The 16191-nt window shown below is 48.6% G+C and overlaps 1 protein-coding gene across 1 annotated transcript in view; it reads left to right on the forward strand.

Annotated features, from left to right (window-relative positions):
- Window positions 1-14227, forward strand: part of fstl4 (follistatin-like 4) — a 125200-nt gene extending 110973 nt beyond the window's left edge. The window contains 11 exon segments of the mRNA XM_052047339.1: window positions 1088-1185; window positions 1187-1255; window positions 2858-2978; window positions 3563-3724; window positions 4199-4333; window positions 4614-4640; window positions 5945-6063; window positions 6962-7111; window positions 8959-9066; window positions 11516-11625; window positions 11732-14227. Coding sequence (XP_051903299.1) covers window positions 1088-1185; window positions 1187-1255; window positions 2858-2978; window positions 3563-3724; window positions 4199-4333; window positions 4614-4640; window positions 5945-6063; window positions 6962-7111; window positions 8959-9066; window positions 11516-11625; window positions 11732-12416 — 1784 coding nt within the window. The 3' untranslated portion in view covers window positions 12417-14227.
- Window positions 14228-16191: the final 1964 nt, after the last annotated feature.

Consider the following 16191-nt stretch of genomic DNA (forward strand, 5'->3'; position numbering starts at 1 on the left):
TCTCTCTTTTTTTTTTTTTTGATACGTGCGGTAGAATTCTAGGGAAAGAAATGGACGACCTGGATTGTAGGAATCTTTTTGAATGGGTGGAGAAACGCGGGACGGCCCCACAAACGGAAGGAGGAGGTGAAAAAAAACGTCAGCGCGAGTCAGAACGAGAGGCACACACACGACGGAGGCAGGCGGGAAAGACGGGAAGTGAGAGCGATGGCAGGCGGAGCACGTACAAGATCTCCGGAGGAATTGCCCACGCGGAGAGCTGACGACTCTGTTGTCGCCTCTCCGCCGCGTTTACGAGGGAAAGCAGAGGAACGGACGACGCTGCCGAGGCCGATAACCCAAGCGGCGACGGCTTGCTAATTTCTCTCTTTGCTTTTCAAAACCAGGAAGTTGAACTTTGACCCCGGCACGTATTAAGACCGGCATGGCAGATTTCATGGAGCAGGTGTTTGCGCAAAGCGTTAAAGCGTTCTCATTCTCCCGAGCTGAAATTGAGCTTTTGATGCCGAGTTTTCAGCGCGGCCCTCCAGATAGACTTTTCCTTGCTTTGTGTGTGAAAGGGGGGGGGGGGGGGGGGGAGGGTTGGGTTCCATCAGTGGCGGTATAGTAGCAGGCCCCTGCGCTGCATGTTTTGTCAAGAAACAGATCCCGGTTCCGGAATCTTGCCATGCGGTGACGGCTGCAAAGCGGAAACATCCCCCCCCCCCCCCCCCTACGCCGCAGCCGGTCAATGAACGGCGGCCAAAGTGGAAAATAACTCCCGGTCTGCTCACAAAAAGGTGAACGGAATCATGCGCGACCATTCAAATGAACATAAATTTGCCTTAATGAGAAGAATGATATTTAGTCCTCGGCCACATGCTCTTTTTATTCCCGCGCCGAGTCACTTCTGGACAGCTGTTTATCCTCTTCGCTCCGCTAGTAATGAGACGGACCCCCCCGGAGACGTAATAAGGTCTCGGTTTGCTGTTCTGCCGCATCGGCACGTTTGAGTCATATGCCGACCTTCCCATCGTACGATTATTCCCTCCCCTGATTGCGGAAGCCGATTAACACGTGCCTCCCCCCCCCCCTCCCCTCCTGGCAGAGGTGGTCCAGCTGAGCCTGGCGGAGGACCAACGGGTCAGCGTCTCGGCGGTGACGGTGGGCCTGAGCGCCGTGCTCACCTGCGCCATTCAGGGGGACCCTGCGGCCGCCCATCATCTGGAAGAGGAACGGCGTGGTTCTCAACTTCCTGGACCTGGAGGATATCAACGTAAGCCGCCTTCCCTTTCGTCGTTTTGTAATTTTGCCGTTGGGGGAAGGGGGGGGGGGGTGAAACGACGGTAGCTTTCTGTATGTATACGCATCAAAAATTTGAACTTTTTGAAGATTTAAAAGCCTTCCTTGAACTTTGCGACGTGTGTTTGATGTTTGATGATCTATTTGTGCATTTAGATTTTCAAAAATATTAAATCCCGAGTCGCCGTGCGTATTGACGCCCACGAGACCGTCTCGGGAAGCCAAATTGGGCGTACGATGTGGCAAATTGCCGCTCGTCATAAAAGCAATGAATAATCCATTTTGATTTTGTGAGCGCGCAACACTTTGTATTTGCATGTAAGTGGCAGCAACGTGATTAACGGCACAAAAGGCACGTGAAATGAAGGGTCCTTACCGGGCTTCGAGATGGCGGGGTAAAAATGCGCCGGTGACACTTTTCAGGCTTCAGAGCGGCCCCCCCCCCAAAAAAAAAGAAAAGAAAAAAATCTCGGCTCACAAATTGGAATTTCATGATTTGCAACACGGCCGCGGGCCACCTCCGAGGTCCTTAGCCGCACAAAAGCCTTGATAGAAATAACGGGGCCCGCTGTAATTTGCCGCCTTGTACATTTTGATGAAATAAAAGGTTAACATCCCATTATGCCGGCTCTCATTCCGCCATTTACATTTGCCGCAAAATGCCGGCGAGTCACAGCGCAAGTCTCGCTGAATAGCTTGCAAAGCATTTGGCCCATTCCGGCTGTCCTCGTTCTTCCTTTTCTTTCGACGCTCATCTTTCCAATCGGAGCACAGGGGAAAAAAAAAAAAAAGACGTGTTGGTTTCTCGGGCCAACGTGCGCAACAGCTCGGCCAAGCGAACGCAATGTACTCCAACGTGAAAATAAACGTGATCCCGCGGCATTCAAAGTTGACGGAAAAGTCACTCGAAGGCGAGCGCGACAGAAAATGTCGTAACTTTCTGCAATGTTTTCAACGTACGGATCCGCCGGATCGCTTTTCACGCTCGCAAGAGTGTGAATTTGCAGGAAAGAAGACATTTTCATCGATTCCTGCCCACTTACGCGCAGATTTCAAAATGAACGCGATATAGGTCACGACTTGCCGCTTTTCGGCCGCCATTGGACGCGAGACGCCACGTCAATCATGCCTACCGCGGATCGCTCGGCCCATCGGTGCCCGTATTTATTTTATTTTTTTCATGTCATACCAAAAGAATTGTCGACCGCCCTAAAGCGAATACGTTTGGGGAAGACAAAACGTAATGCTTTAATCCGCCCTTAAAATGTGTGTCGCTACCCCACCCGTGGGGCGCGCGCCGCCGCCGCAAACAAGCGCTCCCATTCGTCAAGCTAATGGCTGTTATATTTTTAACCCTTGCAATTTGTCAGCACCAAGGATCAAATTCCCAAACGCCAGCCCGGGCGTTCCATCAAGCCTGCCCGGAATTGTCCCGGCGTCCCGTCCCTCGGCCCCCTTTGTGTCGGCATCCCATTCTTCTCCCACCACTACCCCCCCCACCCGCCTTCTTTTCGTTTCAGTCTCCCTACATTTGCCGCCTGCTCTATGCGCGTGTGTGTGTGTGTGTGTGTTGAAGGACTTTGGGGACGACGGCTCGCTGTACATCACGAAGGTGACGACCATTCACATGGGCAACTACAGTTGCCATGCCTACGGCTACGAGGACACCTCCCAGACGCACGTGCTGCAGGTCAACGGTCAGTTCAGCCGGCGGTCTTATGAACTAATCCCTACTTGGACATCGCAAGTCCTTGATACCTTAAACTCCCACCTGGCTTCCTTTTCTCGTTTCTAGCCGCACTTTCTGGGGGGGGGGGGGGGGTTAAAATGCTTTGCTTTCTTAAACAACATAAAAAAGTCAATAAAAGTCAGATGAACGCACATTCGAGTCTTGGGGGGGGGGACATAGAGATTGTTAGCGTGTTGTGGTCATTTTGGTTGGACTGCCCTTATGATATTTTTATCCCTTCAGTAAACCCGCGTAGACGCCAAAGCTACATAAATTTTTTTTTAAAAAACGGAATTTGTCAGGCCCTGAGGTGTTTTTGCAAACGGAGGTGTCATTCATTGTCTTCATTCTCTCGCAGCTTTCCTCCCCTCGGGCGCCGCCAAGTAGTCCAACACCTTTTTCATGCAGCAGCCGCAATAAACCCGCCCCCCCACACTCCCCCCAAGCGCTTGGCCGTGCGAATTCATTCCACGCCGCCGTGAAAGTAATTCCGCGTCGCTGGTGGTCTTAACCACGCTCCCCCCTCCTCCCCGTCTCGTTTGCGCGTTGCAGTCCCGCCGGTGATCCTGGTGTACCCGGAGACGCAAGCCCAGGAGCCCGGCGTGTCGGCCAGCTTGCACTGTCGCGCCGACGGCATCCCCGATCCCAAGCTTGTGTGGCTCAAGAACGGCGTGGAGCTGCAGCCGCGCTCCGCCAAGCAGCTTTCTTTCAAAGGTAAGTTGCTGGCTTCCTTTTGGCCATTTCCATCTCGCTTCGGTTTTTTTTTTTTTGGAAGTCAACGAGAATCCGCTATTGGATTTTCACAGCCGACTTTTACTTCAGCAACCCTCGGGCCTTCTTCAACTTCAAACGACCTTTTTAACGAACATCGATCCTCGTCGTTTGAACACTGAATGCATTTTTTTTTTAACCCTTCAATTTCGTCGTAAATGTCTTGTGCCTGACATTAAAAGCGGTCTAACGTCCGCTCGCTTCTTAGAAACGTCGTCGTCAGACACCAAATTAGCATCGGGCATGCCCTTCTTATCTACTCTCGATAGACACGTCCACCAAATTGCATGTTGCTACAACCGAACTGCCGAATTTGCAAAATATTCGGAGAGCATTTTTAAGGTAAGGTCGTTGAGGTCGTTTTTCCGAAGCGTCACTTAACACGCCTGCAAAATTCTTGGCTTCCTTTGGTCTTAGCAAACGGCAGCGAGCTGTTCATCGCCGGCGTCCGCTACGAGGACACGGGCGCCTACACCTGCATCGCCAAGAACGAGGTGGGCGTAGATGAGGACATCTCGTCGCTGTTTGTGGAAGATTCCGCCAAGAAGACACGTAAGTATAAAAAAAAAAAAGTAAAAATAAACCGACGTAGCCTGATGAGAAAAAAAAAAGCCGTGCTATTCACTTGGGTTGGGGACCACCAACCGCACCAATTTGCGACTCCTACGTTAACATTTGCCGATCGTAAATTCAAAACTAGCCAAGTTCAAAGCTAACTTTTTTTTTGGTTGTTGCTCTACAGAAAATGTGCGACTTTTGAATTCATTCTCAGTGTTGTCTTATTATTATTAACAAATCCGTTTCAAGTGCGTGTCTTCCTTTTGTGTTCCAGTGGCAAACATTCTGTGGCGAGAGGAAGGTAAATACATCTCAACTCCTTTTTTTTTGTATTCATATGATCAAGTCGGCACGCGGTGCCGGCGCACCTCTCCCGGGTTGCTGAATGCATATAAATGACAGTATATGTGTTGTGTTGGCCGCAAGAAATACCGACTCGCCCCCCTCCATACCCCCCCACCCCACTCCCCTGCCTTGCACACTGCCGGGAGTGCATTTCATCAACTGCCGCTCGCACACAATCAGCCTTTTGTTGTTGTTGTTGTTGTTGTTTTGTTATCCCTGTAGCTAGCGCTCACAGCTCCACTGTTGCGGAACGCATCCGATCCTATCCGGACGCCGTGTGTATATTATGACCACAAAAAAAAACAACAACAAGGCCGCCTCCCTCCCATCCGTACGAGACTTACTGCCGTTTATGGCGCTCCGCCGCCGCCGCCGCAATGTGTTTTACGGGGGATGCTTTGCGCGCATTCATCAACGGGCGCGCAGCATCCGCCGCCGCGGCCAACCGTCAGTTTCGGGCCGTTAGGCAACGTACGCGGGGCCGTTGTCGTGACAAAATGTGATGTGTTGACAAGGCGGTGGGAGAGCAGACGGCGCTCGCTCGACTCGACGCGTCGCCGCCGCGCGTTTAAGTTGCGCAAAATCCGACTTAATGAGGCTTGCGCAATAACGTTTATGTACAGCGGCGCTGCCGCGAGTCGCTAGCGCGCGCGGGGGAAAGATGGCGGTTGATGAACGACACCTCTTGAAGGGTGACGGGACGTACCTCGATGACGTCGAAACGACGGCGGCGCCCGAGGCGAGATTGTTCAACGGCGGCGAAAAGATTCGAGGAGTGACTCGATCGGTCCCGAGGTTGTCGTTTGCCAGCTGATATTTTACAACCCGATCTGGATTTAATATTAGCGTTTTTGGTTGGTCGGGTTCGGATTTTGTGCGTTATGGATTCGGGTCAGGCTCAGTCGTGAGAGTTTTTTACGGGTTGTTGGACTGGGTTTTATCTGGGTTAGGCTTGGTCGGGTTACGATTGGGTACGGGTTAGTTGTAAAATTTCACCGGGTGTTGGCGAGATGGTTCGGTTCCTCGTAAAGTCGAATAGGTTAAAAAGTTCTAGCCACACCCACTCCATTTTGGGAAATTTGCCATCTAGTGCCTCTAATGGAATTTAAATTTTTGAAGAATTAGCTAATGCGGGATTTTTTTTTTTTTTTTTTTTATACCGAAGCGATTTTACGCCGTGACTTAAAGAGAAGCTTTTGGCGTTCATTGATGAGCTCATTGAGCCCACCGCGTTGACGCCGCCCCGTCTTGTTGCCGCAGGTCTGAGCGTGGGCAACATGTTCTACGTGTTTTCCGACGAGGGCATCACCTTGCTGCAGCCCAGCCAGTGCGAGATCCGCCGGCAAATCAAGCGCACCGAGAGGATCGTCGCCACATACGTAAGACGCGGTTTCATTTCGATCACCCTCTGTCCCTGTGTCACGGTCCAGATCCTTACCGGATGAAAACAACAACAAAAAAAATCTCCTCAAGTGCAGTCAACAAGTATTTGTGCTTCTGCTTTTTTTTTTTTTTTTTTTAATCTCTGACCGGTAATCTTGGACCTCGATTCGCTTGTCACGTGTCCTGACAGGATGTCGGCAACCTCCCTTCGTCTAGTCACAGTGGGCTGCTCTCCCTAACCCCTCCCCCAATTTAATGGGATTATTCGCAGGCTTTAGCATAGACTGTACGCAGTCGATACTCGAGTGGGTAATCCGCTGGGAAGTGGAACAATGGGCTTGAGGTGCTAAAAGTTGCTTGTTCCATAAAGCGATTGTTTAAAAAAAAAAAAAAACAGAGTCGCTTGTGATTGTATTAGCGATCAATAGAAACTCAATAAGCCGCGCGTTAGCGAATTCCTGCCGCAAACGGCACACGCTGCGCTTTAAACGCTCGCCGAGCACCAGCCCGACGCGATGCGAGCGCCGTGTTTGTCAGCGGGGGGGAGAATTGCCGCGGGGCAGACCACGGCAAAGACGCCGAGAAAATGACGCCTGGTGACAGGAAAAGGTTCCTTTGCCAGTGAGTGGAAGAGGAACGGTGATCGGGCGCTGGGAAAAAAAAAAATAATTGAGAGGAATGGAAAAAATATGACTGGAGCCATTATGAGGAAACTGTTCTCTTCAGGTTTAGAGGAACCGAACAGTTCTTCGACGTGATCTGAAGGATTTAACAAGCACGTTGGAGGAATGCGTTATAAATCCAGCGAGTCAACCTGCTCATTCAGTTCTATTTCTCCCCCCCCCCCCCCCCCGCCTCGCTTGGTGTTCGCATCCCCCCCCCCCACCCCGGCAGGAAGAGATGTGCCCCAAAGGCGAGGGGCCATCCCCTCAGCGCTGCGTGTGGTCGTCGGCGGTCAACGTCCGCGAGAAGTACGTCTACGTGAGCCAGCCCCTCCAGAGCCGACTCCTGGTAGTGGACATCCAAGCGCAGCGAGTGGTGCAGGTGGGTCGCGGAAAACGCCCGCCGACAAAGAGTCGAGACTTCAAAAGCCTCCCCCGGGGCCTGATGCATGATGGGAAGTGCAAAAGGCTAAACTTTAAGGGAGAGCCGCTCGGACTTAAACCGCTTTTTTTTTTTTTCTCGCAAGAAAATTGACAACCATGACGCATATTTTTTTTTTGAAATACTAAAATTAGCAGCCATTAAAATGAATTAAAAATTAAAATATTCATTCAAGTTCACAATGCATTCGCAGTCGAGAGGCCCAAGTAATATTTGAGTGTTTTACTTCTAAAGGATTTGCGCATTGGCTTTTTTACCTTTGTATGAGGTGAAATTTTTGTAAAGTATTGCGACAAAAAATTAATTTATCGGCTTTTGGAAACTGATAACACACCAAGAGTGGAAAAGTGAGTACAGCTGTGACTGCAATGCATCCAGAAAGTATTCATTTTCAGCTTCATTTCAAATACCATTGACACCCCCCCCCCAAATAAAACTTCCAGCCATAAAAATTTTTAACTTTTTTGAGAGTATTAAATTATTACAAATAAGGGGGCCATGAAATGAATAATCCATTGTTTTTTTGGTTTTTTTTGTGAGACATTTTTTTTTCTGTGTGTGTAAAGCTTTAAGACGGGCGAATTGTGTTTACAGAAATGATGAATTAAGAGTCAGGAAATATTTGAGCCTTAAAAGCGATTGAAGTGTATGGACCCACTTCATTTCATTTCTAAGAAATGTAGAAAAATGTAAATGACCCTTTTCTTATATTATCGTCATGCGTTATTTTGTGTAGAATTTTGAAGCCAAAAAAAGAATTGAATCAATTTTTGCAATAACACAGTTGTGATGGGGGGAAGGGGGGGGGGGTGTTCAGCAACTCCCTGTGCAGCCATGCAGAAGCAGGTTAATGGATTGTGTTGTTCCTGCTTGCTGACCCTTCATGTCTCCTCTCTCTTCTGCCTTTTTACTGTAATTCATTCTCCGCCGCCCCCCCCCCCCACCCCACCCCCCGAGTCTCTGTCCGCTCTATCCATCACCATCCCGACCAGCTGAGCACGTTTAGCACGTCTGTGTTGGCATGATGGGACATCTGCTGCCCAACAAAATCAATTTTTCTCAAATGTCAGGCAAAAATGTTGCATGGCCGCCTGTGGAGCAATGAGTCAAGATGTTGCGAAAAGGCTCGGCAGAGGTTTTCTTGACCTTTGGTGAACGGCTCAACCAAAACATATAGCTCGTTAAGTACTATGCGAGTGAGAGAGAGAGCGAGAGCAGCCCCCCACCACCCCCACCCCCAGGCTGTCGTCTGAATCGGCCTTTCCTGCACTATGGAAGCCACTCATTTAACAATGTTACATTTTGGCTCCTGTTTATGTATTTGTATTTTCAGCTATATTTTTTTTTTACTGCAAAAAATGCAAATATTTAATTAACATTTGACTCAGTTACACATTAACGCACCAAAATGAAATTTTTCCATCTTGTGTTTACATTGTACCCAATTATGCCATTTGGATCAGATCTGGATTAAATTTGGTTTGACTTCTTAGCTGCTAACCTTGCATATAAATCGCATAATTCGCTGAAATAAGCATTTGGTGAATCGGTCATATCCGTCATGATGTTTTTATGTCATAGCTTTATTCCAAAAATGATATTGTTTAACGATGCTGCCAACAGGCGCAGTCAGGATCAGATGCGGATTAAATTTGGGAAAGTCCTTGCTCTCGTAAAAAATGTGATATCGATGCGGAATTCCCTGGTGAAAACCCTCTTGAGTGGAAGTTTTGGAATCTACACGTCAGGATTAAAACGAGTCCATCCGTGCGGTCTTTGTTTTGCAGGCAGTCGCGACCGATCCGTTTCCCGTGAAGATGCTCTATGATAAGTCACATGACCAAGTGTGGGTGCTAACGTGGGGTGACATGGACAGGATGCGCCCGACGCTCCAGGTACGTCTGAACTTTTTGGAGAATTTAGCCCCCGAAGTCAGTAAATAGCATTTCTGCTACGTGAAATTTGGTCGATAGTTTTTATCATGAGTAGAGACACACCAAAAAAAAAAAAAAAGCCCCAAGAAGCCATGACTGAAAGGTCTACTTTTAACTTTTCAAGCAGATCAGGATGATTCACCACAACACATACTGTAAAGAATCTTCAATTCTGCGCTAAAAGCTAGTTTTCACTTAGCAATGTGAAATTTACGAGCCATTTCTCAAATGAAGAGACCCACAAAAAAAATTGTCAAGAAGCCACACCCAAAAGTAAGTCTGTGGGCAAAGAATGTCAGCAAAGTTTGCCGACTCGCCAAAGCAGCACAAAAAAATGCCAGTTGGTTTGGAGCAGCCATTTTAGATGTCATTTCTACGGGGGTCTTTAAAAAAATAAAATAAAATAAAATGACAAAAAAAAATCCTCCAAGAGACTTCTACCAAATTTGAACCTCATTACACTTGGGGGCTGAGTGACAAATAAAACTGCAGATGACTGCAGGGGGGGGGGGACGAAGCTAATCCACAGAGAGTCTGGGACACGTGGGAAACGGGCCGAGGGGGACGCCGTCGTCCTATGTATAATGGTCACAAACATGTTTACGGCCGCGCTCAGTCCCGCCGGAGGCAAAGATCGGGTTCTAACCGCGGCAAGGAATCGTGTTTACGGCCGGCCGCATGGTTACGACGCCCCGCCGAGGGGCGATCCTCCCGGACCCGAATGGATGACTCTTTGGAGACGCTTTTTTTGTACTCAGAACAACACGTTAAAGCGACAGTCACTTTTCTTACATTTCATTTAACACTTTTCTCAATCCTTTAAAAAAAGTCCTTTACCAGTCCAATTTTAAACCATTTCAATTCACCAGTTCCGTTTTAAAATGACTCCTACCGGGTTTTGAGCTGCTCTGATGTTTGGAGGGAAACGAGAATCGAGTCGGATGAAAGGCCCGGCGGGATGACGTTGCAACAACGAGAGGGGGGGGGGGGGGGTGGAGAAGCTTAGCGCACCTCGGCCTCGTGATAATACCCGGCGGAACCGTATTAACTCCCGCCATTGTATCCCGTTCACCTCCTGAGTTTTCTGCTTGGTCGTCTCGAGAGCTGCTGAGATTTTGTTTCAAAGAAAGAGCTTTTTTTCTGTTGGTGGGTTTATTATTTATCATTTCTTTAGGAGTGAGCGCAGATGGAATGGAGTCGCCCCGCCGCCCGCCTACTGAGCTACGGCGAGATGCTGCAGCGCATTTGATGCCTTGTTCTTTTAAAATGGAAAAAAAAAAATGCTTCGTGTTTAAAAGTAGCAGTGGTAGGTGGTCCAAATCAAAATAATTTGTTTTGAGTCTGGAAGTTGCTCCAAAAAAAACAAACTGAAAACTAGGGCAATATTTACTCTGGCTTAGATGTTAAGGTGAGTTTTGCTTTTTTTTTTTTTTTTTTCCCCCACCACTACTGGTGTCAAAACTCGAGGCACGAGGGCCAGATCTGGCCCGCCACATAGTTTTATGTGGCCTTACTACTCGCTCAGTATTGATGAAATAAGTGCCACAAAAATAATTTTGTGGTTTTATTCTCACAATTAAAATGTCTTGATGCTCTGCAGCTGACTAAAGAAAACCCTTCGGAGGATACGGGAGTCATCAAAGACAAAAGATGTTACGTGAAGTACTGCCTCGCTGTACTCGAAGAAAATTATTGAAAAAGCGATGACTCGTCGGCAGGTGAAGCAAAAGATAAAAATCTTTCCGCGCGCCACGTTGCGAGACAAGCAGCTGGGAATGAGACGCGTTATCGGGCCCGAGTGTTGCGGGGGTCGCATTTCACGCGCCGGCGTCGCAGACCTTTACGATGATTATCGCCGCCAAGACGGACGAGGTTGTCACCTCGGGGCGCCACTTGCTTATCTCAAAGGCAGGAAGTGATGAGGTGGACGTGCGTGAAAATACCTACAGTAACGGGGAGGGAAATCAGAAACCAAAGGAGACTAAATAATTAAGCTCTTTGTTTGCCGTGACTGGGATATGAAAAGCTGAAAAACGTTGACGTTAAAATCTGATCAATTGAGGTCGGGAAGGCAATTGATGCCTTAGCGTTGGCATAAGCTAGCTTCTGTTTCTTTGTGACACCAAAGGATAATATATCAAAAAGCACGGTTCACTCGGTTATTCTGAGTGCACCAAAAATCGAGGGCACTCGGCGCTCCGACTGGGGACACGGTTTGCCGGTGCTGGATTTGTTCGGAAATGAAAACTGAAAAAAAAAAAACCCCTACTCACTCGCAGCAGCATAGTGCACGAGCGTCAGATTCAAATTCCCAATGTGCCCGCCGACTGTGTCTGACAGTGAATTCGACTTGAATGAAAACAAAAACACCGCAGTCCATTTTATGCGAGTTCTACCGGTTCCCTTCCAGGTAATCCCTCAAGCCAGCGTGGGTGAAGTCCACCACACCATTCGAACCTCCTTCCAGAGGGTCAGCGACTTCTTCATTCCGCCGACCAACCTCATCATCACTCACGTGAGGTAAACCCCCCGCCCCACCCCTCCCCGCCAACTTAATGAGAAAGCTAATGACACCTATTAATCGCCTCTAACCAGTCGAGTTCTGTCGTGAACTCTGTCTACCAAGGTTCGCCTTCGTCTTCCTCCAAGACGAGCCGGCGGTGCACAAGGTGGACCTGGAGACCTTGCGGCGCGTCAAGACCATCAGCCTGAAGGACTATAGCTGCGTTCCGGCCAGCATGGCCTACACGCATCTGAGTGGCGTCTACTTTGTCCAGTGCAGGGGGGGGAAAGCCCAGCTCCTGGTGGACGCCGTGACGGACGCGGTGGTGGGGCACAACCGTGACCTGACCGGACGGGCTTTCGTGTCGCCGGACGGCCGCTACATCGTGACGCCCGGCGGCGGCGGCCGTCTGACAGTGCAAACGGTCTCCTTTCAGGGGGAGATGCGCCTCCGACTAGAAACGGACGACCCCGTGGCGACCTCGGACTTGGTCTTCCAGCCTTCCTTCACCGTGTCCAATAAATACATGGCGGTGGCCGCCTCGGATTCCACCGCGGACCTGCTCTTCGCCGACCTGTCCACGGGACACGGCGAGGTCCTGCGGGGCCTCAAGGAGCCGCTGGGCCCTCGGAGTTGGCCCTGGGGGCCGCCCTACCGAGTGGTGGTCTCCAGCGGCCCGTTCGGACGGTACCTGTTGACGCCGTCGGCCGAGTCCGTCTTTGTTCTGAACGGCAAACAGAGAACGCCGCACTGCGAAGTGTCGGACGTCACGAGGGGCAACACGGTGGTCTGGGTCGGCGAGGTATGAGTAGAAAGTAGGACTTCATTTCAAATAAGAGGCCCGGTATTTCATTACAGAACAAGGAGGATCGCATATGTTGGATGTTAAAAAAAAAACAAAACAAAAACAAAAAAATCATTGTTGTGATAGTCCCGCTGGGAGAAAGTGTCAATGATGTTCAGTGCGACACGATTGTACATGATTGCACTTCCCTTCCGTGTTATCACAGCAAGTTAGCGACCCGACCAGGGGGGGGTCACCACACGAACTATGCACAATGCTCACTTTTTTAGAGTTAAAAAAAAGCTTTCAGATTGTTTTTTTTTGTTTTTCTCTGTGTGTGTGTGTTGCGCGTCTTCACCAATGCTAACCACAATGCGTCCGTCAGTCAGTCATTGTCCGCATTTTGTGTCCGCGAGTCCTTTTTAAGATGCCGTATTCTTCCCAGCCCGTCACCCGATTGTGTGTTTCCGAAAACAAGCGACGTTAGCTCCTCTCCTGCTTACTTTGGAACTGCGGACCTTTGAAATTCCAACTCACGGCGGCGACAATTTATATGCGCTTGAGCCACGAGGCATCGAGCTAGCAAGGCAGCGAATCAACACGGAAGGGCCCCGATAACAATCGATGAGTATCAATCAAGTGACGAAAATAGTACAGTTGAGGGGTTCAACCGATTCGTCGACAAAACGGCTTACCTACTAATTGACGTTTAACTCATTGCCGATCAAGCATTTATTTATTTTTTTCTATTTTTTTCCAATCAATTTACAGACGACCTTTGACCCGGGCATCGCCAGCATAAAACACTTACCGGAGCGGCGAAATACTTACGATATAGTTTATTAGTAAACAAGGCAGCACAGTCTTCCTTCAGCTGCGCTGGTTTCCGAGAGTACAAAAATAAACCCCGTCTAAGCAACAAACCCGGCAACCTTGGTTGCGGTGAATTTGGTTGACTCTGAATCTCAGCTACAGTCCAAGCAGGAGACGTTTGCGTGTAATCCCGCCCACGAAAGCCTCTCATTACCTGAAGCGAACGCAGGAGTAATATCCTCATTAATTAAAAGGAAATATTGCGATGAAAAATACTTGTTGCTTCATAAATGCACAAAAAAAGCAGGACAAAAAAAAAATCATCGATCATGATCATCTTGCGAGCTTTAGGCTAGCAAATGAGCTTACAAACATTCGCAGCCTGGTGTTTGATTTCATTTAGTTTCAAATAAATCTTGGCTGACTTATCAGCACGATATTGTACAGAAAAAGAAACCGGAATAATGAGCTGCAAATTCTCAGCGACGTCAACGGCAAAGCGTGTCGGAAACGGACCCCGATTTGTGGCTGGCTTAAGGCCGCCAAGTTTCGTATGAAGTGAGCGTCGTGGCAGCTGGAGCTCGCCGATTTCATCGATTTCATTACCGATTACGGAGTTCGAGACCGTTGCGAGACGTGCATGCCAGCGAAATCGGTTGCCCCCGATCCGCCAGATACCTCTCAGTGGACCCTCCTCGTCGTTTAAGGTAGGGGGGGGGGGGGGTGATATGTGTACAAGAGGAAATTAAAAAAAAAAAAAAAAAGTCACCTGTGTTTTTAATCTCATACGCGTCGCCGCCACTGAGCTAGCTAGCCCAATCGTCACAAAACGCGAATGGTTCGATCCGTGGGTTATAGCTCCCCACGGTTGTTGTAGATAACGTGTTTAGGGCACATGACAAAAGTGACTGTACAGGTTTCTTCTTTTTTTTTTTTTTTTTCTGTATGCATTTTGTGTGTTCTCTTGTCGATCAGGACAATTGTTTTTTTGTAAGAAAAAAGTCAATTAAAAAAAAATAAAATAAAAATCAATGACTCACTTCATTCATACGGAAGCACGCTTAAAATTGGCGGCGAGCTCCGGTGCTCGCAGGTGCATGTTTGTCTTTCGTCAAAGTGGTGAACTTTGCTTCAACTTCAACTCCGGGGCATAAAAAGTTTGCGTTGACATGAAGGTGTCTCCACAGGCAACTGGCAAGTCAACGCCGTGTCATCACATCGCACAACAGAGCTACGTTGTAACATGCCTCCTTGACTACAAAAACATTTTCAAAACATTTGTACATTAAACATGTGCGACATTTCACTTCCTCCCCCCCGCCCCCTTTTTTTTTTTTGGTCTGCCATCTGGCAATAATTAGGATTCCACACGAATTACGGGCTAGCTATTTGTTTCCCAAAACATACCACACCAACGTGTCAATTATCCCGCCATTATTTTCCAAAGCATACCACATCATGTGTTGACGTTGGCATTCCAAAAAAATCTGAAGCAATGCGTTTCCAGATAAAGCGTAGCGTCTCTTTACGCGAGAGTGAGAACGCGTTAAAGTGGCGAGTAGCTGGGGAAAGATAAAATACTTGCGCGGAGGTGTTGAACATCACGGGTGGGTGCAAAAGTGCATCCGTTCCAGGTGAACAATCATCACCTCCGCCGTCCCGCTTTTAACGGGACAGAAGGACGTTTGCACCTTTTGTCGACACGTGCGGCTAATTGACCAGGTAGCAATTAGCTCAGCAACGGTCCGCTTTCTGCAGGTGAGCGGCAGCCGTCTCCGGCGGCTACGAAGCTAACGCGCGAAGCCTCGTTGTGGCACCTCAACGGCGCGTTGATGAGGCGCTTCCGCGCTTTGCTGTTATTTGAGAAGCTCATACGACCTTGAAACCCAACCCTTGGCTTTAAAACCTCAAGGAACTTAAAACTCAAACCCTATGCTTGACTTAAAACCCGAACCTTTATTCTAAATGATACTGCTAATTTCAAACACGATCTTACTGGAAAAACTCGCCCTAGCTCAAAACCAAAACTCTTGTTTGAAACCGTACCGTTAATATGCTACCGCTACTACCGCTAATGCCCCCCTTGACACCCTTCACCTTGGCTGGAAAGCCCGTTTTGAAACGCAAAGGCAAGAATCATTGCAAATTTGCGGGTCATTTTCACGCGTGCGTTCATGAACAAGCGCGAGAGATTTTAGGGGTTCTCTTCGACGTTCACGTAGTCGCAGTTCACAATAGAACTTCACGAAGCCTAGCATGCTTTGAAAGAAACTAGCAAGAAAATGACGTGCAAAGAAAAAAAAAAAACCCACAGCAAAGTGGCGGTGACTCCGCCATCATCATCCTCCTCTACACTTCTTTTTCAGCCTACTCTGCAGGACACTTGTGAAAATGTTCAAAGTGTGGCCGGCAGGCCTTGAGAGAGAAGCAAAAAAAAAAGCATAATTCAGTAGCGAGAGTGGGAGAAAAGTCACTTTTTCTCCGGGCTGCATTTCAAAAAGCTCTGAAATGAAAGGCCATGGCGGTGGACGGAGGGCATGACAACAACGGCGACAAGACAAGGCAAGGGAGCGCATTTCTGAGGAGGAATGCCTTACGCGGTCCAAGGCGGCGCGTGTCGGGTGGAGCAAAGCAGCCCCGGAGCAGGCCGAGCTTTCTGACGCGCGGCACGAAATGACAACGCATGATGTGCCAGCCAAGCATAAAGGTCGGGATGTTATCAAGTCGATCGCGAGGTTGCCGATGCTCCCTTTGGTCTTACGTTTATTGGCCAGTCGCTTTTTGGTGTCGTATTAATTTATTTATTTTTTTGCTGCCGCTGGAGGATTTAATGATGCAGGCTACCAAAAGTGCAAGCCCCAGTCCACAACACCCCCAAAACGTGGTGCAAGCGCAACTGCAAATTTGAGCTTGAAAAAAAAAAAAATATATATATATATATTGCAGGGTTTGGTTTTTCGGTTTTATTATTTTTATTTTTCTGTCC

This window comes from Hippocampus zosterae, chromosome 16, assembly GCF_025434085.1.
Source record: "Hippocampus zosterae strain Florida chromosome 16, ASM2543408v3, whole genome shotgun sequence".
Classification (NCBI taxonomy): domain Eukaryota; kingdom Metazoa; phylum Chordata; class Actinopteri; order Syngnathiformes; family Syngnathidae; genus Hippocampus; species Hippocampus zosterae.